The sequence below is a fragment of the Oncorhynchus mykiss genome, chromosome 15, assembly GCF_013265735.2.
Source record: "Oncorhynchus mykiss isolate Arlee chromosome 15, USDA_OmykA_1.1, whole genome shotgun sequence".
Lineage (NCBI taxonomy): Eukaryota > Metazoa > Chordata > Actinopteri > Salmoniformes > Salmonidae > Oncorhynchus > Oncorhynchus mykiss.
This window is the reverse complement of record NC_048579.1, coordinates 81528949-81555464: the sequence shown is the minus strand read 5'-3', so window position 1 is coordinate 81555464 and position 26516 is coordinate 81528949. Positions and strand designations below refer to the sequence as shown.

Genomic DNA, 26516 nt, shown 5'->3' with positions numbered 1-26516 from the left:
AGTAAACAGAGAACATCCCTGGTCATCTCTACTGCATCTGATCTGGTGGACTCCCTAAACAGAGAACATCCCTGGTCATCCCTACTGCCTCTGATCTGGAGGACTCACTAAACAGAGAACATCCCTGGTCGTCCCTACTGCCTCTGATCTGGAGGACTCACTAAACAGAGAACATCCCTGGTCGTCCCTACTGCCTCTGACTATCTGTAATGATGTCTGTGTGTTGGAGCGTGCCGCTGGCTATCTGTAATGATGTCTGAGTGTGCCCCTGGCTATCTGTAATGATGTCTGAGTGTTGGAGCGTGCCCCTGGCTATCTGTAATGGTGTCTGAGTGTTGGAGCGTGCCCCTGGCTATCTGTAATGACGTCTGAGTGTTGGAGCTTGCCCCTGGCAGTCTGTAATGATGTCTGAGTGTTGGAGCATGCCCCTGGCTATCTGTAATGATCTCTGAGTGTTGGAGTGTGCCCCTGGCTATCTGTAATGATGTCTGAGTGTTGGAGTATGCCCCTGGCTATCTGTAATGATGTCTGAGTGTTGGAGCGTGCCCCTGGCTATCTGTAATGATGTCTGAGTGTTGGAGCGTGCCCCTGGCTATCTGTAATGATGTCTGAGTGTTGGAGCGTGCCCCTGGCTATCTGTAATGATGTCTGAGTGTTGGAGCGTGCCCCTGGCTATCTGTAATGATGTCTGAGTGTTGGAGCGTGCCCCTGGCTATCTGTAATGATGTCTGAGTGTTGGAGCGTGCCCCTGGCTATCTGTAATGATGTCTGAGTGTTGGAGCGTGCCCCTGGCTATCTGTACTGATGTCTGAGTGTTGGGGTGTGTCCCTGGCTATCTGTAATGATGTCTGAGTGTTGGAGCGTGCCCCTGACTATCTGTAATGATGTCTGAGTGTTCGGTTTTGGCGGGAAAGACCGGGTTAACCAGCTAGAAAAGTGATTTATTCTCAGGATGGACCATTTGTAAAATACCGGGGAAATATTCAACCCTGATTTAGACAGATATGATTGAAGCCTGGGCTGTAATAGTTTACATGGTTAATTGTTGTTTGAAACCCCAGCAGTTTTTGGCAAGCATGCTGTTGGAAATGTTGATTTAAATGTGTAAATGGCTTTTCTAACAATCAATATGATGATCTAGCTAATTAGAAGGGAAAGGGGAAGAGGATACCTAGCCAGTTGAACAACTGAATGCACTCAACCGAAAAGTGTTTTGCATTTAACCCTGCAACATCCACAAGTCACCTTGTCCTAGAGATTTACACTGTTATCAAAACAGACATTATTTTAGGTGTTTCTAAAATCTCTTATGGGAAAAATGAATGATGGAAAAATGACTGGAACTATTTCCTTGTTTGACCACTAGGTTTTATGGGTAATATGACTCATACTATGGTACTCCACTGCGTTGCATTCTGTCTGAAATGTGCTGTATAAATAAAGCTTGATTTGACTCTTATTCTGAAGGTGAATACAAATCCGTGACCCGAAAGCGCTTACTTATTCGTGCGTACTTTACAACGGAGTCATTCTAACCCCCTCACAGGAGCATTTTCCTAACTACGTTTCACGCTTTTATCAATTTAGGAGTCGCAGCGAGAAGACACCGTCTTTAATTTCACAGTGAAACATGACCTCGATTCGGTTAAATCTGCCAACGTTATTGAATTGTCTCTTAATCTGCGTCACCTTGCTGTTGAATAACCGCTGCTGTGTCGTTGCCAAGTGGTATCACAGACCCAACGTTGTTTTGATCCTCACCGATGACCTGGATGTCGTTATTGGGGGCATGGTAAGTCACTTTACAACATTAGTTTAATATATTGGTGGTGTGTTTGAAGAACTAACGTTAGGTTGGAACTGCTATGGGCTGATTGCGCGCAGTGTTTACCTTTAGTTAACGGTTAGGCTGCGGAGTTAGTTAGATACATAGATAGCCATCACATATAGCCCAGCTATGTTGAGGGTGTGTTGTTGTTTTGCAAAAGTTGATCATGACCTGCTAGGTTATCTACCCCCTCAAGCCTGCCTAGCCTAATCATGTCCCCGATCTCACCAGCCTACAGAACAATCATATCATGACTGGATGTGTCAAATGTCAGGAGTCCTGCTGATCCCTGATCAGTTTAGATGTTCTTCCATAATGGATAATATTACATGGACCTGATCCCTGATCAGCAATCCTACTTCTGAGAGTCTTGATACACACGACTACAGCAATAGCTAAAGCTGATGGACTGGGCCCTTCATAAACCCGTGATCAGTTCCTCCTCTCTAAACTAGCCTAAATCCCAAGGCAGACATGTTTTCAGTAGGTTCTATTCCCACCTTATTGTTTAGCAGGGCCCTGCTCTCACAGTCCAGGTCTTTGGCAGCCAGTCTGAACTAGTTCAGTATGCTCAGTAGGTATACTAGAAGTCTGGCCAGGAGAATCTTATGATACTGTTTGATGCTGTAATCCAGGTACATTTTTCAGATTGTTATTATTGTAAAGTTTAGAACCGCCAGATGTTGATGCCAGATCAGTGTGAAATAAATTACCGGGACAGGTGTGTCTGTGAGCTGAGGTTTCAGGATGGGACATCCATTCTAAAACACGCATTGTGTTTCTTCAGACCCCACTGAACAAGACCAAGAAACTGATTGGTGAAGCAGGGATCACCTTTACCAACGCTGTGAGTATCCTGTTCAGGGTTAGGGGTTAGGGGTTGGTCTCCAACGCTGTGAGTATCCTGTTCAGGGTTAGGGGTTAGGGTTGGTCTCCAACGCTGTGAGTATCCTGTTCAGGGTTAGGGGTTAGGGTTGGTCTCCAACGCTGTGAATATCCTGGTTAGGGTTGGTCTCCAACGCTGTGAGTATCCTGTTCAGGGTTAGGGGTTAGGGTTGGTCTCCAACGCTGTGAGTATCATGTTCAGTGTTAGGGGTTAGGGTTGGTCTCCAACGCTGTGAGTATCCTGGTCAGGGTTAGGGTTGGTCTCCAATGCTGTGAGTATCCTGTTCAGGGTTAGGGGTTAGGGTTGTTTTCCAACGCTGTGAGTATCCTGTTCAGGGCTAGGGGTTAGGGTTGGTCTCCAACGCTGTGAGTATCCTGGTCATCGTCCAACCAAATGCTTACCTGCAGGTTCCTTCTGGAGGAGATGAATGCATGATGAGGGTTTCAGGGGCAGGACAGGAGATGAATGCATGATGAGGGTTTCAGGGGCAGGACAGGAGATGAGGGTTTCAGGGGCAGGACAGGAGATGAATGCATGATGAGGGTTTCAGGGGCAGGAGGGGAGATGAATGAGTGTAGTTGCACTGCACCAGGAGACATGCTGATGGGAGTATGTTGTTGTGTTTATCCCAGTTTGTAGCCAGCCCACTGTGCTGTCCCAGCAGAGCCAGCATCCTAACAGGAAAGTATCCTCATAACCACCATGTGATCAACAACACTCTGGAGGGGAACTGCAGCAGCACGGCCTGGCAGAAGACCCAGGAGCCCAAGACCTTCCCTGCTCTACTGCAGGCCTACGCTGGTTACCAGACCTTCTTCGCTGGGAAGTACCTCAACCAGGTAAATATACCTCACCAACTCTACCACCTAACTCTACCACTAACCCTACGCTGGCTACCAGACCTTCTACACTGGGAAGCACCTCAACCAGGTAGATATACCTCACCAACTCTACCACCTAACTCTACCACTAACCCTACGCTGGCTACCAGACCTTCTACACTGGGAAACACCTCAACCAGGTAGATATACCTCACCAACTCTACCACCTAACTCTACCACTAACCCTACGCTGGTTACCAGACCTTCTACACTGGGAAGCACCTCAACCAGGTAGATATACCTCACCAACTCTACCACCTAACTCTACCACTAACCCTACGCTGGCTACCAGACCTTCTACACTGGGAAGTACCACAACCAGGTTATTCAATTAAAAACAGCATTTACTTTGGACAAGTCTTCAGCAATATGACAGTATGCCACAACCATACCACACACAGCATCTTCACAGCATCATGTCCTGTCATGTATGTAGGTTACACTAGACAGCATCATGTCTTGTCATGTATGTAGGTTACACAAGACAGCATCATGTCCTGTTATGTATGTAGGTTACACTAGACAGCATCATGTCCTGTCATGTATGTAGGTTACACTAGACAGCATCATGTCCTGTTATGTATGTAGGTTACACTAGACAGCATCATGTCCTGTCATGTATGTAGGTTACATTAGACAGCAGCATCATGTCCTGTCATGTATGTAGGTTACACTAGACAGCATCATGTCCTGTCATGTATGTAGGTTACACTAGACAGCATCATGTCCTGTTATGTATGTAGGTTACACTAGACAGCATCATGTCCTGTCATGTATGTAGGTTACACTAGACAGCATCATGTCCTGTCATGTATGTAGGTTACACTAGACAGCATCATGTCCTGTCATGTATGTAGGTTACACTAGACAGCATCATGTCATGTATGTAGGTTACACTAGACAGCATCATCATGTCCTGTCATGTATGTAGGTTACACTAGACAGCATCGTCATGTCCTGTCATGTATAAAGGTTACACTAGACAACATCGTCATGTCCTGTCATGTATGTAGGTTACACTAGACAGCATCGTCATGTCCTGTCATGTATGTAGGTTACACTAGACAGCGTCCTGTCATGTATGTAGGTTACACTAGACAGCGTCCTGTCATGTATGTAGGTTACACTAGACAGCATCATGTCCTGTCATGAATGTAGGTTACACTAGACAGCGTCATGTATGTAGGTTACACTAGACAGCATCATCATGTCCTGTCATGTATGTAGGTTACACTAGACAGCATCGTCATGTCCTGTCATGTATATAGGTTACACTAGACAACATCGTCATGTCCTGTTATGTATGTAGGTTACACTAGACAGCGTCCTGTCATGTATGTAGGTTACACTAGACAGCGTCCTGTCATGTATGTAGGTTACACTAGACAGCATCGTCATGTCCTGTCATGTATGTAGGTTACACTAGACAGCATCGTCATGTCCTGTCATGTATGTAGGTTACACTAGACAGCATCGTCATGTCCTGTCATGTATGTAGGTTACACTAGACAGCGTCCTGTCATGTATGTAGGTTACACTAGACAGCGTCCTGTCATGTATGTAGGTTACACTAGACAGCGTCCTGTCATGTATGTAGGTTACACTAGACAGCATCGTCATGTCCTGTCATGTATGTAGGTTACACTAGACAGCGTCCTGTCATGTATGTAGGTTACACTAGACAGCGTCCTGTCATGTATGTAGGTTACACTAGACAGCGTCCTGTCATGTATGTAGGTTACACTAGACAGCATCATCATGTCCTGTCATGTATGTAGGTTACACTAGACAGCATCGTCATGTCCTGTCATGTATGTAGGTTACACTAGACAGCATCGTCATGTCCTGTCATGTATGTAGGTTACACTAGACAGCATCATGTCCTGTCATGTATGTAGGTTACACTAGACAGCGTCCTGTCATGTATGTAGGTTACACTAGACAGCGTCCTGTCATGTATGTAGGTTACACTAGACAGCGTCCTGTCATGTATGTAGGTTACACTAGACAGCGTCCTGTCATGTATGTAGGTTACACTAGACAGCGTCCTGTCATGTATGTAGGTTACACTAGACAGCGTCCTGTCATGTATGTAGGTTACACTAGACAGCGTCCTGTCATGTATGTAGGTTACACTAGACAGCGTCCTGTCATGTATGTAGGTTACACTAGACAGCGTCCTGTCATGTATGTAGGTTACACTAGACAGCGTCCTGTCATGTATGTAGGTTACACTAGACAGCGTCCTGTCATGTATGTTCCTATGTCCCTAACTCTGTCTGTTCCTAACCCTTACCACTGAGTCACACTCTATGTAGAGGAAGTAAAGATATATGTCCCTAACTCTCTGTCTGTTCCTAACCCTTACCACTGAGTCACACTCTATGTAGAGGAAGTAAAGATATATGTCCCTAACTCTCTGTCTGTTCCTAACCCTTACCACTGAGTCACACTCTATGTAGAGGAAGTAAAGATATATGTCCCTAACTCTCTGTCTGTTCCTAACCCTTACCACTGAGTCACACTCTATGTAGAGGAAGTAACGATATATGTCCCTAACTCTCTGTCTGTTCCTAACCCTTACCACTGAGTCACACTCTATGTAGAGGAAGTAAATATGTATGTCCCTAACTCTCTGTCTGAATGTCTTTATCTCAGAGTCGCAGTACTCTGTCTGTTCCTAACCCTCTAACCCTAACCCTCTAACCCTAACCCTCTCTGTCTGTTCCTATGTCCCTGACCCTAACACTAACCCTAACCCCGACCCTAACCCTAACCCTTCCCTAACCCTAACCCTCTCTGTCTGTTCCTATGTCCCTAACCCTTCCCCTAACCCTAACCCTTCCCTTACCCTAACTTCCTGTTTGTTCCTAACCCTAACCCTCTAACCCCCAACCCTAACCACTGAGTCACACACTATGCATCTATGTAGAGGAAGTCACCCTGTGAACTGACTCTCGTTCTGTCTCTGGCTCTCTGACTCTGTGTTTCAGTATGGAAACTGGCTATACATGTGGTTTAGTATGGAAACTGGCTATACATGTGGTTTCAGTATGGAAACTGGCTATACATGTGGTTTCAGTATGGAAACTGGCTATACATGTGATTTAGTATGGAAACTGGCTATACATGTGATTCAGTATGGAAACTGGCTATACATGTGGTTTAGTATGGAAACTGGCTATACATGTGATTCAGTATGGAAACTGACTATACATGTGGTTTAGTATGGAAACTGGCTATACATGTGGTTTCAGTATGGAAACTGGCTATACATGTGGTTTAGTATGGAAACTGACTATACATGTGATTCAGTATGGAAACTGACTATACATGTGATTCAGTATGGAAACTGACTATACATGTGATTCAGTATGGAAACTGACTATACATGTGGTTTAGTATGGAAACTGGCTATACATGTGGTTTCAGTATGGAAACTGACTATACATGTGGTTTAGTATGGAAACTGACTATACATGTGATTCAGTATGGAAACTGGCTATACATGTGGTTTAGTATGGAAACTGGCTATACATGTGGTTTAGTATGGAAACTGGCTATACATGTGATTCAGTATGGAAACTGGCTATACATGTGGTTTAGTATGGAAACTGGCTATACATGTGATTCAGTATGGAAACTGACTATACATGTGATTTAGTATGGAAACTGGCTATACATGTGATTCAGTATGGAAACTGACTCTGTCTCTGTCTCAGTATGGAAACGGTCTCAGTATGGAATCTGTCTCAGTATGGAAACTGTCTCTGTCTCAGTATGGAAACTGACTATACATGTGGTTTAGTATGGAAACTGGCTATACATGTGGTTTCAGTATGGAAACTGACTATACATGTGATTCAGTATGGAAACTGACTATACATGTGATTCAGTATGGAAACTGTCTCTGTTTCAGTATGGAAACTGTCTCTGTTTCAGTATGGAAACTGTCTCTGTCTCAGTATGGAAGCTGTCTCTGTTTCAGTATGGAAACGGTCTCAGTATGGAATCTGTCTCAGTATGGAAACTGTCTCTGTCTCAGTATGGAAACTGTCTCTGTCTCAGTATGGAAACTGTCTCAGTATGGAAACTGTCTCTGTTTTAGTATGGGAACCCAGATGCAGGAGGAGTGGAGCACGTTCCTCTGGGATGGGACTACTGGGTCGGACTGGTGAGGCTACATTTATACACTATATTACTAACGTCACAACATCAGTCTAGACTCTGGTGAGAACAACATGTCACCTCAGCAGTCTAGTGAGTCTAATCTAATGGTCCACTTTGACCCCCAGAGACGTATTTCTGCCAGTATTCCTGACTCCATCATTAATCAACGATGCTGCGTCTGCTGCTCGCTCTGGCCTGGTTTTTCCTCTGGGAAGGAAAATCACATCAATCAAAGATTGTTGACATACCTGGTTTACTATATCTGCAAGGGTAACTGAGGTTAGAGGTCACTAAAGGTCAGGATCAGGGGGAAGTTGAGAATGTTCCGGCAGAAACACGACAGACAACTTTATCTCCTCTTAGTCTACTGAATCTAATCATTTAATAATATTAAAATACTGTAGTGACATAGATACACTGTCTGTTTTATTCAGGAGAGGAACTCTAGGTACTACACTGTCTGTGTTCTATTCAGGAGAGGAACTCTAGGACCTACACTGTCTGTTCTATTCAGGATAGGAACTCTAGGACCTACACTGTCTGTTCTATTCAGGATAGGAACTCTCGGTACTACAACTACACACTGTCTGTGTTCTATTCAGGAGAGGAACTCTAGGACCTACACTGTATGTTCTATTCAGGAGAGGAACTCTAGGACCTACACTGTTCTATTCAGGATAGGAACTCTAGGACCTACACTGTCTGTTCTATTCAGGATAGGAACTCTAGGACCTACACTGTCTGTTCTATTCAGGAGAGGAACTCTAGGACCTACACTGTCTGTTCTATTCAGGATAGGAACTCTCGGTACTACAACTACACACTGTCTGTGTTCTATTCAGGAGAGGAACTCTAGGTACTACAACTACACACTGTCTGTGAATGGGAAGCCTAAGAAGCATGGAGGGAACTACAGTGAAGACTACCTGACAGACGTACTGGTAAGAAGACCTGCTAGTAGTCCTACTGAAGGACACAGAACATATCCTGTCTAACCACCTCTATCTCTGTCCACTAACTCCTGGTCTGATCACTACAGCATCAGTCTGGGATCAACACCAGTCTAACTACCTCTGTCTCTGTCCTCTCTAGACTTCCTCCAGTCTAACTACCTCTGTCTCTGTCCTCTCTAGACTTCCTCTAGTCTAACTACCTCTGTCTCTGTCCTCTCTAGACTTCCTCCAGTCTAACTACCTCTGTCTCTGTCCTCTCTAGACTTCCTCCAGTCTAACTACCTCTGTTTCTGTCCTCTCTAGACTTCCTCCAGTCTAACTACCTCTGTCTCTGTCCTCTCTAGACTTCCTCCAGTCTAACTACCTCTGTTTCTGTCCTCTCCAGACCAACATGTCTCTAGACTTCCTCCAGTATAAGTCTAACTACCGTCCGTTTTTCATGATGGTTTCGACCCCCGCCCCCCACGCCCCCTGGACCCCCGCCCCGCAGTACCAGGACCGCTTCAAGGACCTCAAGGCCCCTCGAGACCCCAACTTCAACGTCCATGGGAAGGTAGGCTCCAAACATGGAAACAACCACACCAACCATACCACACCACACCAACCACACCATACCACACCACACCAACCACACCAACCATACCACACCAACCACACCACACCACACCAACCACACCACACCAACCATACCATACCACACCAACCATACCATACCACACCAACCATACCATACCACACCAACCATACCACACCACACCAACCATACCACACCACACCAACCACACCAACCATACCACACCACACACCAACCATACCCCACACCAACCATACCAACCACACCAACCCTACCACACCACACCTACCCTACCACACCACACCAACCATACCACACCACACCAACCATACCACACCACACCAACCATACCACACCACACCAACCACACCACACCAACCACACCACACCAACCATACCACACCAACCATACCATACCACACCAACCATACCATACCACACCTACCATACCATACCACACCAACCATACCACACCACACCAACCATACCACACCACACACACCATACCACACCACACCAACCACACCAACCATACCATACCATACCACACCACACCAACCACACCACACCACACCAACCACACCACACCAACCACACCACACCAACCACACCACACCAACCACACCACACCACACCAACCATACCATACCACACCAACCATACCATACCACACCAACCATACCATACCACACCAACCATACCACACCACACCAACCATACCACACCACACCAACCATACCACACCACACCAACCACACCAACCATACCACACCACACACCAACCATACCCCATACCAACCACACCTACCCTACCACACCACACCTACCCTACCACACCACACCAACCACACCACACCAACCATACCACACCACACCAACCACACCACACCAACCATACCACACCAACCATACCATACCACACCAACCATACCATACCACACCTACCATACCATACCACACCAACCATACCATACCACACCAACCATACCACACCACACCAACCACACCAACCATACCACACCACACACCAACCATACCCCACACCAACCATACCCCACACCAACCATACCAACCACACCAACCCTACCACACCACACCAACCACACCACACCAACCATACCAACCATACCACACCACACCAACCACACCACACCACACCTACCACACCACACCAACCATACCACACAACACACCAACCATACCATACCAACCATACCACACCACACCAACCACACCACACCACACCTACCACACCACACCAACCATACCACACCACACACCAACCATACCACACCAACCACACCACACCAACCATACCACACACCAACCATACCAACCACACCAACCATACCACACCACACACCACACCACACCAACCATACCACACCAACCATACCACACCACACCAACCACACACCAACCATACCACACACCAACCATACCACACCACACCTACCACACCACAACAACCACACCACACCAACCATACCAACCACACCACACACCCACCACACCACACACCAACCATACCACACCACACCACACCACACCAACCATACCACACCACACCAACCATACCACACCACAACAACCACACCACACCAACCATACCACACCACACCACACCAACCACACCACACACCCACCACACCACACACCAACCATACCACACCACACCACACCAACCATACCACACCACACCAACCATACCACACCACAACAACCACACCACACCAACCATACCAACCATACCATACCACACCAACCATACCACACACCAACCATACCACACCACAACAACCATACCACACCACACCAACCATACCACACACCAACCACACCAACCATACCACACCACACACCAACAATACCACACCACACCAACCATACCACACCACACCAACCATACCACACCACACCAACCACACACCATCCATACCACACACCAACCATACCACACCACACCACACCAACCATACCACACACCAACCATACCACACACCAACCATACCAACCACACCAACCATACCACACACCAACCACACCAACCACACCAACCATACCACACACCAACCACACCAACCACACCAACCATACCACACACCAACCATACCACACCAACCAAACCACACCAACCATACCACACCAACCATACCACACCACACCAACCATACCACACCACACCAACCATACCACACCAACCATACCACACCACAACAACCACACCACACCAACCATACCAACCATACCACACCACACCAACCATACCACACACCAACCATACCACACACCAACCATACCACACTACACACCAACCATACCACACTACACACCAACCATACCAACCACACCAACCACACCACACCAACCACACACCAACCATACCACACACCAACCATACCACACCACACCACACCAACCATACCAACCACACCTACCACACCACAACACACCATACCACACCAACCATACCACACCAACCATACCACACCAACCATACCACACCAACCATACCACACCAACCATACCACACCAACCATACCACACCAACCATACCAACCATACCACACCAACCACACCACACCAACCACACCAACCATACCACACACCAACCACACCACAACAACCATACCACACACCAACCATACCACACCACACCAACCACACCAACCATACCACACACCAACCATACACCAACCATACCACACCACACCACACATACCACACCACAACACACCACAACAACCATACCACACCAACCATACCATACCACACACCAACCATACCACACCACACCAACCACACCACACCGTCTCTTCGTTCTCTCTACCGTTTTAGGGGTGACGTGTAGCCTAGCGTAGGGCCAGTAATCGAAAGGTTTCTGGTTCGAACCCCCGAGACGTTCTTCTCTTGAGCAAGGCAGTTACCCCTAACAATAATGCTTTACGGGAGCTGATGTCGTTGACGTGGATTAAGGGGTTGGGTTAAATGCTGAAGACACATTTCAGTGCTTTCAGACTAGGTATCCCCTCTCCTTTCCCACTGTCTGATGGCCACGTCTGACCTCTCAACACACCACAGAGACCTACCAGTTAATTAGTGCTCTGTCTTTCCCATAATGACCTTCTCCAGGACAAGCACTGGCTGATCAGACAGGCCAAGACTCCCATGACCAACTCCTCTATCGAGTTGCTGGACGAGGCCTACAGGAAACGGTTAGTAGTACCTCCTCTTCTCTCTCCTCCCATCTTCTCTCACAACACCCCCCTATCCTTTATGAGTTATAATGTATCCTTTGAGTTATAATGTATCCCCCCCTATCCTTTATGAGTTATAATGTATCCCCCCCTATCCTTTGAGTAATGTTTGCCCTCCCCCCCACTAGGTGGCGTACTCTGCTGTCAGTGGATGACTTGGTGGAGAAGGTGGTGAAGAGGTTAGAGGTCAGAGGGGAACTGGACAACACTTACATCATCTTTACCTCAGACAACGGATACCACACAGGTACACAACACACCTGACGCAGGTACACAACACACCTGACGCAGGTACACAACACACCTGACGCAGGTACACAACACACCTGACGCAGGTACACAACACATACACTGCCTTCAGAAAAGTAAAGCTCCACCCCTCCTAAGAGGATAGCTACCACTCTGCTGACCCCCCCCCCCCCCCCCCCCCCCCCCAGGTCAGTTCTCTCTCCCACTGGATACCACTCCGCTGACCCCCCCCTCTCCTCCTCCCACCCCCCCAGGTCAGTTCTCTCTCCCCCTGGATACCACTCCGCTGATCCCCCCTCTCCTCCTCCCACCCCCCCAGGTCAGTTCTCTCTCCCCCTGGATAAGAGGCAGCTGTATGAGTCTGATATAAGAGTTCCTCTGCTGATCCGAGGGCCCAACATCAAGCCTAACCAGACCACCGGGCTGGCGGTCCAGAACGTTGACCTGGGTCCTACCATCCTGGACATGGCCGGTTACAACGTCAGCAAGACTACCATGGATGGCATGTCCTTCCTGTCTGTACTGGTGAGAACCCACTATACTATATATAACACGTAGTACAACGTCATGTCCTTCCTGTCTGTACTGGTGAGAACCCACTATACTATATATAACACCTAGTACAACGTCATGTCCTTCCTGTCTGTACTGGTGAGAACCCACTATACTATATATAACACCTAGTACAACGTCATGTCCTTCCTGTCTGTACTGGTGAGAACCCACTATACTATATATAACACCTAGTACAACGTCATGTCCTTCCTGTCTGTACTGGTGAGAACCCACTATACTATATATAACACGTAGTACAACGTCATGTCCTTCCTGTCTGTACTGGTGAGAACCCACTATACTATCCATAACACATAGTACAACGTCATGTCCTTCTTGTCTGTACTGGTGAGAACCCACTATACTACATATAACACCTAGTACAACGTCATGTCCTTCCTGTCTGTACTGGTGAGAACCCACAATACTATCCATAACACATAGTACAACGTCATGTCCTTCCTGTCTGTACTGGTGAGAACCCATACAGAACCCACTATACTATATATAACACCTAGTACAACGTCATGTCCTTCCTGTCTGTACTGGTGAGAACCCACAATACTATCCATAACACATAGTACAACGTCATGTCCTTCCTGTCTGTACTGGTGAGAACCCATACAGAACACACTATACTATATATAACACCTAGTACAACGTCATGTCCTTCTTGTCTGTACTGGTGAGAACCCATACAGAACACACTATACTATATATAACACCTAGTACAACGTCATGTCCTTCCTGTCTGTACTGGTGAGAACCCACTATACTATATATAACACCTAGTACAACGTCATGTCCTTCCTGTCTGTACTGGTGAGAACCCATACAGAACACACTATACTATATATAACACCTAGTACAACGTCATGTCCTTCCTGTCTGTACTGGTGAGAACCCATACAGAACCCACTATACTATATATAACACCTAGTACAACGTCATGTCCTTCCTGTCTGTACTGGTGAGAACCCACTATACTATATATAACACATAGTACAACGTCATGTCCTTCCTGTCTGTACTGGTGAGAACCCACTATACTATATATAACACATAGTACAACGTCATGTCCTTCCTGTCTGTACTGGTGAGAACCCATACAGAACACACTATACTATATATAACACCTAGTACAACGGCATGTCCTTCCTGTCTGTACTGGTGAGAACCCACTATACTACATATAACACCTAGTACAACGTCATGTCCTTCCTGTCTGTACTGGTGAGAACCCACTATACTATATATAACACCTAGTACAACGTCATGTCCTTCCTGTCTGTACTGGTGAGAACCCACTATACTATATATAACACATAGTACAACGTCATGTCCTTCCTGTCTGTACTGGTGAGAACCCACTATACTATATATAACACATAGTACAACGTCATGTCCTTCCTGTCTGTACTGGTGAGAACCCATACAGAACACACTATACTATATATAACACCTAGTACAACGTCAACCCAGTAGCCTAGCACAACGCAGCCTAGTAGCCTTGCACAACGTAGCCTTGCACAACGTAGCCTTGCACAACGTAGCCTAGCACAACGTAGCCTAGCGCAATGTAGCCTAGTAGCCTAGCGCAATGTAGCCTAGTAGCCTAGCGCAACGTAGCCTAGTAGCCTAGCGCAATGTAGCCTAGTAGCCTAACGCAATGCAGCCTAGTAGCCTAGCGCAATGTAGCCTAGTAGCCTAGCGCAACGTAGCCTAGTAGCCTAGCGCAATGTAGCCTAGTAGCCTAACGCAATGCAGCCTAGTAGCCTATTGCAACGTAGCCTAGTAGCCTAGCGCAACGTAGCCTAGTGCAACGTAGCCTAGTAGCCTAGCGCAACGTAGCCTAGTGCAACGTAGCCTAGTAGCCTAGCGCAACGTAGCCTAGTGCAACGTAGCCTAGTAGCCTAGCGCAACGTAGCCTAGTAGCCTAGCGCAACGTAGCCTAGTAGCCTAGCGCAACGTAGCCTAGCGCAACATAGCCTAGCGCAACGTAGCCTAGACATGGTGGCAGTTGTGTGTATTCTCTGTGTCAGGAGGGATCAGTGTTTAACTGGTGTGTGTATTCTCTGTGTCAGGAGGGATCTGTGAACAGCACTACGTGGAGAACAGACTTCCTGGTGGAGTATGAAGGGGAGGGGTCTAATGTGTCTGATCCCGCCTGCCCCCTGCTGGGTCCTGGGGTCTCCGTATGTTTCCCTGACTGTGTGTGTGAGGACTCCTTCAACAACACGTACGCCTGCGTTCGTACCGTCGCCCCCTCTGCCAACCTCCAGTACTGCGAGTTTGATGACAACGAGGTAAAAGGGAGAGAACTGTTTAGTCACTAGGGATGTGTAGACATGTCTCACCAGCTAATATCTCTCTCTGTGTTCCCCAGGTGTATAACATTACAGTAGACCCCTACCAGGTCATTAGTAATAACTAACTCTCTCTCTGTGTTCCCCAGGTGTTTAACATTACAGTAGACCCCTACCAGGTCATTAGTAATAACTAACTCAATTCAATTCAATTCAAGGGCTTTATTGGCATGGGAAACATGTGTTAACATTGCCAAAGCAAGTGAGGTAGACAACATATAAAGTGAAAAACAACAAAAATTAACAGTAAATAGTAATAACTATTACTAATAGTAATAACTAATAGTAATAACTAACTCTCTGTGTTCCCCAGGTGTATAACATTACAGTAGACTCCTACCAGGTCATTAGTAATAACTAACTCTCTCTCTGTGTTCCCCAGGTGTATAACATTACAGTAGACCCCTACCAGGTCATTAGTAATAACTAACTCTCTCTCTGTGTTCCCCAGGTGTTTGTGGAGGTATATAACATTACAGTTGACCCCTACCAGCTCATTAACCTGGCTAAGACCATCGACCAGGAAGTCCTGGAGAAGATGAACCACAGACTGATGATGCTCCAGTCCTGTTCTGGACAGTCCTGTAGGACCCCTGGGGTCTACGATGCACGGTACACTGACCAACCACCCAGCTCTACCCCCCCCCCCCCCCCCCCCCCCCTCTCCTCTATACAGACCACCCAGCTCTAGCCCCCCACCCCTCTCCTCTCCCCAGACCACCCAGCTCTAACCCCCCCCCTCTCCTCTCCCCAGACCACCCAGCTCTAACCCTCTCCCCAGACCACCCAGCTCTAACCCTCTCCCCAGACCACCCAGCTCTAACCCTCTCCCCAGACCACCCAGAACTAACCACCCCTCTGTTCTTCTCTCTGCAGATATACGTTTGACCCTCACCTGATGTTCAGCAACAGGAGCCACCGGCGCAACAGGCTGAGACGGGCCTGAAATGAGAAGAGCAGGAGGAGAGGAGGGCTGTCTGAGCCCGTGCTGCTGTTCCCTAGTGTCTGAGACCTCAGCCCTGTAGGGGTTGGAGGGGGACCTTCTGTAAACTCCACACTACAGCACTTTTAACAGTCTGTACACAACACCCTGTGTTTGGACACAGTATCACCCATTGATTGGTTATTTTAAGACATTGTTTGACTGATTTTAATTTTACATGTTGTGTTTGTTAATTACGTGAGGAAAATCAATTACCTCAAATCAGCTGTTTTTCAAATAATTAACAAGTCTTGACCTGCTACAGTAGGACTAGAAACCATACCTATTGTTCCTCTTTCTCCCAGTAGGACTAGAAACCATTCTGGTTGTTCCTCTTTCTCCCAGTAGGACTAGAAACCATACCTATTGTTCCTCTTTCTCCCAGTAGGACTAGAAACCATACCTATTGTTCCTCTTTCTCCCAGTAGGACTAGAAACCATTTTGGTTGTTCCTCTTTCTCCCAGTAGGACTAGAAACCATTCTGGTTGTTCCTCTTTCTCCCAGTAGGACTAGAAACCATTTCGGTTGTTCCTCTTTCTCCCAGTAGGACTAGAAACCATTTCGGTTGTTCCTCTTTCTTCCAGTAGGACTAGAAACCATTCTGGTTGTTCCTCTTTCTCTCAGTAGGACTAGAAACCATTTCGGTTGTTCCTCTTTCTCCCAGTAGGACTAGAAACCATTTCGGTTGTTCCTCTTTCTTCCAGTAGGACTAGAAACCATTCTGGTTGTTCCTCTTTCTATCAGTAGGACTAGAAACCATTTCGGTTGTTCCTCTTTCTCCCAGTAGGACTAGAAACCATTCTGGTTGTTCCTCTTTCTCCCAGTAGGACCAGAAACAGGTCATTTTGGAGTCACTTTTATTGTATATAAGAATAGAATATGTTTCTGAAGGCTTCTACATTAATGTGGATGCTACCATGGTTACGGATAATCCTGAATTAATCCACTTTTAATGTAGAAGTGTTCAGAAACATGTTCTATTCTTATTTAAAAAGGTAAAAGTGACTCCAAATGACCATTATTTACCGTTCATTTGTATTGGGCACAAAATGATCTGCTCTACAACCAAAACAACCAGCCAATGCATCCACGTTCATAGAGTCACAGCTGGAGGATCTGGGACATCCACGTTCATAGAGTCCCAGCTGGAGGATCTGGGACATCCACGTTCATAGAGTCCCAGCTGGAGGATCTGGGACATCCACGTTCATAGAGTCCCAGCTGGAGGATCTGGGACATCCACGTTCATAGAGTCCCAGCTGGAGGATCTGGGACATCCACGTTCATAGAGTCCCAGCTGGAGGATCTGGGACATCCACGTTCATAGAGTCCCAGCTGGAGGTCGTCATTGTGTTCTAAGAATCTGGGACATCCACGTTCATAGAGTCCCAGCTGGAGGTCGTCATTGTGTTCTAAGAATCTGGGACATCCACGTTCATAGAGTCACAGCTGGAGGTCGTCATTGTGTTCTAAGAATCTGGGACATCCACGTTCATAGAGTCCCAGCTGGAGGTCGTCATTGTGTTCTAAGAATCTGGGACATCCACGTTCATAGAGTCCCAGCTGGAGGATCTGGGGCATCCACATTCATAGAGTCACAAGCTGGAGGATCTGGGACATCCACGTTCATAGAGTCACAGCTGGAGGATCTGGGACATCCACGTTCATAGAGTCACAAGCTGGAGGATCTGGGACATCCACGTTCATAGAGTCACAGCTGGAGGATCTGGGACATCCACGTTCATAGAGTCACAAGCTGGAGGTCGTCATTGTGTTCTAAGAATCTGGGACATCCACGTTCATAGAGTCCCAGCTGGAGGTCGTCATTGTGTTCTAAGAATCTGGGACATCCACGTTCAGAGTCACAAGCTGGAGGTCGTCATTGTGTTCTAAGAATCTGGGACATCCACGTTCATAGAGTCCCAGCTGGAGGTCGTCATTGTGTTCTAAGAATCTGGGACATCCACGTTTCTAGAGTCCCAGCTGGAGGTCGTCATTGTGTTCTAAGAATCTGGGACATCCACGTTCATAGAGTCCCAGCTGGAGGTCGTCATTGTGTTCTAAGAATCTGGGACATCCACGTTCATAGAGTCCCAGCTGGAGGTCGTCATTGTGTTCTAAGAATCTGGGACATCCACGTTCATAGAGTCCCAGCTGGAGGTCGTCATTGTGTTCTAAGAATCTGGGACATCCACGTTCATAGAGTCCCAGCTGGAGGTCGTCATTGTGTTCTAAGAATCTGGGACATCCACGTTCATAGAGTCCCAGCTGGAGGTCGTCATTGTGTTCTAAGAATCTGGGACATCCACGTTCATAGAGTCCCAGCTGGAGGTCGTCATTGTGTTCTAAGAATCTGGGACATCCACGTTCATAGAGTCCCAGCTGGAGGTTGTCATTGTGTTCTAAGAATCTGGGACAACATATGTTCTACTACTTTAATATACACCAGTGAATTTGTCCCAAAACTTTTGGTCCCTTAGTCCCCCTATTTTATGTACATAAAGTGGTGTAATTTCTAAACGGTTCACCCAATATGGATGAAAATACCCTCAAATTAAATCTGACAGTCTGCACTTTAACCTCAGTCACTGTCTCATTTCCAATCCACAGTGCTGGAGTACAGAGCCAAAACAACCAACATGGGTCCCTAGTGGTACGGTCAGAAACAGTGGAGGGGGAGGAGTCTAGTGGTACGGGCAGAAACAGTGAAGGGGGAGGAGTCTAGTGGTACGGGCAGAAACAGTGGAGGGGGAGGAGTCTAGTGGTACGGACAGAAACAGTGGAGGGGGAGTCTGTAGTGGTACGGACAGAAACAGTGGAGGGGGAGGAGTCTAGTGGTACGGCCAGAAACAGTGGAGGGGATGTCTGTAGTGGTACGGTCAGAAACAGTGGAAGGGGAGGAGTCTAGTGGTACGGACAGAAACAGTGGAGGGGGAGGAGTCTAGTGGTACGGACAGAAACAGTGGAGGGGGAGTCTAGTGGTACGGACAGAAACAGTGGAGGGGGAGTCTAGTGGTACGGACAGAAACAGTGGAGGGGGAGTCTAGTGGTACGGACAGAAACAGTGGAGGGGGAGTCTAGTGGTACGGACAGAAACAGTGGAGGGGTCAGGGAGACTGAGGGCCTTTAACTGAACATCTTCTGATGTGTTGCCATGGCAGAACATCAACCAGCATCAACTTTGTGTGTAATTCCAGAGGGTTTCTTGTTGATTATAACTGATCTTCTAGATATCTATCTACAGGGTGCATTTAGTTACGTTACAGAAATAAACACTTTACCTTCCGTTAACCTGTTTCTCTACACAGTCAGACTAATCACACACAGCGAACCTGCCAATCATATAATTCAACCGTATCCATTGGCCAGCCTCTGATCCATTGGCCAGCCTCTGATCCATTGGCCAGCCTCTGATCCATTGGCCAGTCTCTGATCCATTGGCCAGTCTGATCCATTGGCCAGTCTCTGATCCATTGGCCAGTCTCTGATCCATTGGCCAGCCTCTGATCCATTGGCCAGTCTCTGATCCATTGGCCAGACTCTGATCCATTGGCCAGTCTCTGATCCATTGGCCAGACTCTGATCCATTGGCCAGACTCTGATCCATTGGCCAGACTCTGATCCATTGGCCAGACTCTGATCCATTGGCCAGACTCTGATCCATTGGCCAGACTCTGATCCATTGGCCAGTCTCTGATCCATTGGCCAGACTCTGATCCATTGGCCAGACTCTGATCCATTGGCCAGACTCTGATCCATTGGCCAGCCTCTGATCCATTGGCCAGTCTCTGATCCATTGGCCAGCCTCTGATCCATTGGCCAGCCTCTGATCCATTGGCCAGCCTCTGATCCATTGGCCAGCCTCTGATCCATTGGCCAGTCTCTGATCCATTGGCCAGTCTCTGATCCATTGGCCAGCCTCTGATCCATTGGCCAGTCTCTGATCCATTGGCCAGTCTCTGATCCATTGGCCAGTCTCTGATCCATTGGCCAGTCTCTGATCCATTGGCCAGTCTCTGATCCATTGGCCAGCCTCTGATCCATTGGCCAGCCTCTGATCCATTGGCCAGCCTCTGATCCATTGGCCAGCCTCTGATCCATTGGCCAGCCTCTGATCCATTGGCCAGCCTCTGATCCATTGGCCAGCCTCTGATCCATTGGCCAGCCTCTGATCCATTGGCCAGTCTCTGATCCATTGGCCAGTCTCTGATCCATTGGCCAGTCTCTGATCCATTGGCCAGTCTCTGATCCATTGGCCAGACTCTGATCCATTGGCCAGTCTCTGATCCATTGGCCAGCCTCTGATCCATTGGCCAGCCTCTGATCCATTGGCCAGCCTCTGATCCATTGGCCAGCCTCTGATCCATTGGCCAGTCTCTGATCCATTGGCCAGCCTCTGATCCATTGGCCAGCCTCTGATCCATTGGCCAGCCTCTGATCCATTGGCCAGCCTCTGATCCATTGGCCAGTCTCTGATCCATTGGCCAGTCTCTGATCCATTGGCCAGTCTCTGATGCTTTCCAATCTGTCAAAATGTTTCCATGGTTTTGCACATTGTTTTTATTTTTCGATAGTTTTTTGTGATGCGGTTGTTCCATTTCTGGGTGTTTTGTCCAATAAACTAACGGTATTCTGAAATCACTTCCTGGTTCGTGGTGTTTAAAATGTACTGTCGGGAAAACAGAGATCTGACCACAGTCGTAGTACAACATGTTACCCCAGTGGTCCTAGAGAAGGGGTGCAGGGGTTTGTTCCAGCACAGCATTAAGTTACCTCAAACAGGAACACTGCCAGATCAAGGTTGATTCGTCCAGGTGTTCCCAAACTGGGGTACGGGGTGCTGTCGGGGGTACGCCAAATAAACATGTGTTTCACATTTTCAAACGATCCGTTTATATTTTCCAATGTTTTTTCTCTCGCCTGATTAGCCTCGTTTCACTGCCAAAAATACAATGACCATCTAGTGTTCAGTGAAATAAAAGTCAAATACAGGTAGCCTAGTCAAATAATTAACATCCAATCACGTTAAACGTTACTCATCCAATCACGTTAACCATTACTCATCCAATCACGTTAACCGTTACTCTCTCACAGGAAACTTTCCCTCTTCCACAGACATTCAGAAACAAAACATGTCAATTTGAAAGATAATCCACAGGAGTTTTTTGAGCGAGAATAAAGACTTTTGAGTAGTAAGACATGTATAAAAGCAACAGATACCATTAATAAGATGGGGTTGGAAGCGTCTTATATGGGGAGCTACCAAGTGGCTGGGACAGGCAAGCCCCATACTATTGTGGAGGAGTGGCTGGGACAGGCAAGCCCCATACTATTGTGGAGGAGTGGCTAGGACAGGCAAGCTCCATACTATTGTGGAGGAGTGGCTAGGACAGGCAAGCTCCATACTATTGTGGAGGAGTGGCTGGGACAGGCAAGCCCCATACTATTGTGGAGGAGTGGCTGGGACAGGCAAGCCCCATACTATTGTGGAGGAGTGGCTGGGACAGGCAAGCCCCATACTATTGTGGAGGAGTGGCTGGGACAGGCAAGCCCCATACTATTGTGGAGGAGTGGCTGGGACAGGCAAGCCCCATACTATTGTGGAGGAGTGGCTGGGACAGGCAAGCCCCATACTATTGTGGAGGAGTGTCTAGGACAGGCAAGCCCCATACTATTGTGGAGGACTTCATTCTTCCTGTTGGCTGGGACAATGCTGGGGGAAAAGGCCCCAAAAAACTATACAGACAATGGCTCCATCAAACAACACTGTTTCCCGACGCATCAGTGACATGGCAGGAGATGTTTTGAAACAATTACTGCTTCACATACAAGCCAGTGAATTATATGTCTGTTACAACTGGATGAGTCAACAGACGTGGCGATCCTGGTACAGTTCCTGGTATATGTCTGTTACAGCTGGATGAGTCAACAGACGTGGCGGGCCTGGCACAGCTCCTGGTATATGTCTGTTACAGCTGGATGAGTCAACAGACGTGGCCTGGTACAGCTCCTGGTATATGTCTGTTACAGCTGGATGAGTCAACAGACGTGGCCTGGTACAGCTCCTGGTATATGTCTGTTACAGCTGGATGAGTCAACAGACGTGGCCTGGTACAGCTCCTGGTATATGTCTGTTACAGCTGGATGAGTCAACAGACGTGGTGGGCCTGGCACAGCTCCTGGTATATGTCTGTTACAGCTGGATGAGTCAGACGTGGTGGGCCTGACACAGCTCCTGGTATTTGTCCGTTACGTTTATGGGGGGTCAATTAAGGAAGACATTCTCTTCTGAAAATCCAGAAAATCACATTGTAGGATTTTTAATAAATGTATTTGCAAATTATGGTGGAAAATAAGTATTTGGTCACCTACAAACAAGCAAGATTTCTGGCTCTCACCGACCTGTAACTTCTTCTTTAAGAGGCTCCTCTGTCCTCCATTCATTACCTGTATTAAATGTTTTGCCCCACTGTACCTATGTGAGAGAGTGGATTCTCGGCCCTCATTAGCATGAAAACTAAATAGACACAGACTGTGTGTGGAAAATGATTTAAGACTGAGACTCTCCAATACAACCCAACATTAATATGTGGTGATCTATTCACCATTTTCAACAAAAAAAGATCTATTTTCATTTTCAACAAATAGGGTTTTATATGTAAGATGGTTAAATAAAGAGCTAAATTGATTATTATTATTTGTGCCCTGGTCTGATAAGAGCTCTTTTCTCACTTCCCACGAGTCGGGTTGTGACAAATTCAGGTTGAATAGAGGGGGTAGACAGGTTGAGGTTGAATAGAGGGGGTAGACAGCTGGAGGTTGAATAGAGGGGGTAGACAGCTGGAGGTTGAATAGAGGGGGTAGGCAGCTGGAGGTTGAATAGAGGGGTAGGCAGCTGGAGGTTGAATAGAGGGGGTAGACAGCTGGAGGTTGAATAGAGGGGGTAGACAGCTGGAGGTTGAATAGAGGGGGTAGGCAGCTGGAGGTTGAATAGAGGGGTAGGCAGCTGGAGGTTGAATAGAGGGGGTAGGCAGCTGGAGGTTGAATAGAGGGGGTAGGCAGCTGGAGGTTGAATAGAGAGGGTAGGCAGCTGGAGGTTGAATAGAGGGGGTAGGCAGCTGGAGGTTGAATAGAGAGGGTAGGCAGCTGGAGGTTGAATAGAGGGGGTAGGCAGCTGGAGGTTGAATAGAGAGGGTAGGCAGCTGGAGGTTGAATAGAGAGGGTAGGCAGCTGGAGGTTGAATAGAGGGGGTAGCCAGCTGGAGTTTGAATAGAGGGTGTAGGCAGCTGGAGGTTGAATAGAGGGGGTTGAATAGAGGGGGTAGGCAGCTGGAGGTTGAATAGAGGGGATTGAATAGTGTTCTGTGTCTCTACTGGTCCTAGTGGAGAACCTGTCAGAGCAGGGTTGGAGGAGGGGACCACTGCTGTTCTGTGTCTCTACTGGTCCTAGTGGAGAACCTGTCAGAGCAGGGTTGGAGGAGGGGATCACTGCTGTTCTGTGTCTCTACTGGTCCTAGTGGAGAACCTGTCAGAGCAGGGTTGGAGGAGGGGACCACTGCTGTTCTGTGTCTCTACTGGTCCTAGTGGAGAACCTGTCAGACCACTGCTGTTCTGTGTCTCTGCTGGTCCTAGTGGAGAACCTGTCAGAGCAGGGTTGGAGGAGGGGACCTCTGCTGTTCTGTGTCTCTGCTGCCCTCTTCTGATCCTAGTGGAGAACCTAGTGTCTCTACTGGTCCTAGTGGAGAACCTGTCAGAGCAGGAAATCATGAGGCAGAGCTCCTAGCCCCGTTTATACCTGGTCCTAGGGGAGAACCTGTCAGAGCAGGGTTGGAGGAGGGGACCTCTGCTGTTCTGTGTCTCTGCTGCCCTCTTCTGGTCCTAGTGGAGAACCTGTCAGACCACTACTGTTCTGTGTCTCTGCTGGTCCTAGTGGAGAACCTGTCAGAGCAGGAAATCATGAGGCAGAGCTCCTAGCCCCGTTTATACCTGGTTCTAACTTGTGTCCTTTGTCCTGATCTTGTCCACATTTTTAGACCCGGTGAAGACAATCAGTCAGATCATCCTGCCCCCCTCTGGAGGTCATCACACACACATCTTTAGACAGATCAGATGCATCTTTAGACAGATCAGATCATCCTGACCCCCCCCCCCCCCCCCCCCGGAGGTCGTCAGATGCATCTTTAGACAGATCAGATCATCCTGACCCCTCTGGAGGTCGTCACACACACATCTTTAGACAGATAAGATCATCCTGCCCCCCTCGGGAGGTCATCAGATGCATCTTTAGACAGATCAGATCATCCTGACCCCTCTGGAGGTCGTCACACACACATCTTTAGACAGATCAGATCATCCTGACCCCCCCTCTGGAGGTCGTCAGGTGCATCTTTAGACAGATCAGATCATCCTGACCCCTCGGGAGGTCATCAGATGCATCTTTAGACAGATCAGATCATCATCAGATCCTGACAGATCAGATCATCTTTAGACAGATCAGATCATCATCAGATCCTGACAGATCAGATCATCTTTAGACAGATCAGATCATCATCAGATCCTGACAGATCAGATGCATCTTTAGACAGATCAGATCATCATCAGATCCTGACAGATCTGGACAGAGAAATCATTCAGAACATTATGCAGCTCTCTAAAATCAGTGACAGGTGACACCATTGACTGTCTTCAGATCAGCGGAGTCCGATATTAGAACAGTATTACAGACTATTACAGATGGTTTATGAGTCCACAGAACAGTATTACAGGGATGATTTATGAGTCCACAGAACAGTATTACAGAGATGATTTATGAGTCCACAGAACAGTATTACAGACTATTACAGATGCTTTATGAGTCCACAGAACAGTATTACAGGGATGATTTATGAGTCCACAGAACAGTATTACAGAGATGATTTATGAGTCCACAGAACAGTATTACAGACTATTACAGATGGTTTATGAGTCCACAGAACAGTGTTACAGACTATTACAGAGATGCTTTATGAGTCCACAGAACAGTATTACAGGGATGATTTATGAGTCCACAGAACAGTATTACAGACTATTACAGAGATGATTTATGAGTCCACAGAACAGTATTACAGAGATGATTTATGAGTCCACAGAACAGTATTACAGACTATTATAGAGATGCTTTATGAGTCCACAGAACAGTATTACAGAGATGATTTATGAGTCCACAGAACAGTATTACAGAGATGATTTATGAGTCCACAGAACAGTATTACAGAGATGATTTATGAGTCCACAGAACAGTATTACAGAGATGATTTATGAGTCCACAGAACAGTATTACAGAGATGATTTATGAGTCCACAGAACAGTATTACAGACTATTATAGAGATGCTTTATGAGTCCACAGAACAGTATTACAGACTATTACAGAGATGATTTATGAGTCCACAGAACAGTATTACAGAGATGATTTATGAGTCCACAGAACAGTATTACAGACTATTACAGAGATGATTTATGAGTCCTGTCGTGGAAATTTCCTGTATTTACCAAATCATGAGAGCAAACCACACACAAGTCAGAGTTAGTTATCATAAAGTCCATCTTTAATTATATGAGCTCCATCACAACCCTGTGACTCTCAGATCGATTCAGTGTCTATAAATGAATTCTCTGAGAGTCCCTTACACATTGCAACTGAGATCCTTTATAGCAAAGACACACATAGCCAGACAGCATCGGCATAATTTATCGTTCAGCTTTGTCTCCTAAACTATGTTATTTTCTCAAACTCAGAACCATAAAACAAATCCTCCATATCAACAGGCATATATCA

The 26516-nt window shown here is 47.1% G+C and overlaps 1 protein-coding gene across 3 annotated transcripts; it reads left to right on the top strand.

Moving 5' to 3' along the window:
* The first annotated feature begins 1447 nt into the window (after positions 1-1447).
* Positions 1448-21343, top strand: LOC110511600 (N-acetylglucosamine-6-sulfatase). 3 transcript variants are annotated; one of them, XM_036945529.1, is made up of 14 exons: positions 1448-1792; positions 2616-2675; positions 3347-3553; positions 7704-7769; positions 8608-8706; positions 9104-9271; positions 12425-12507; positions 12678-12796; positions 13118-13323; positions 15438-15659; positions 16171-16331; positions 16596-17656; positions 17698-18214; positions 18465-21343. In XM_036945529.1, the coding sequence occupies exons 1-12, from the start codon at positions 1631-1633 to the stop codon at positions 16663-16665; spliced, it is 1623 nt and encodes a 540-aa protein (XP_036801424.1). In that variant the 5' UTR covers positions 1448-1630; the 3' UTR covers positions 16666-17656; positions 17698-18214; positions 18465-21343. The 3 variants fall into 3 exon arrangements, with proteins under 3 accessions (XP_036801424.1, XP_036801425.1, XP_036801423.1); XM_036945530.1 differs by having other exon boundaries at positions 16596-18157; XM_036945528.1 differs by having other exon boundaries at positions 16596-18214.
* The last annotated feature ends 5173 nt before the right edge of the window (positions 21344-26516 follow it).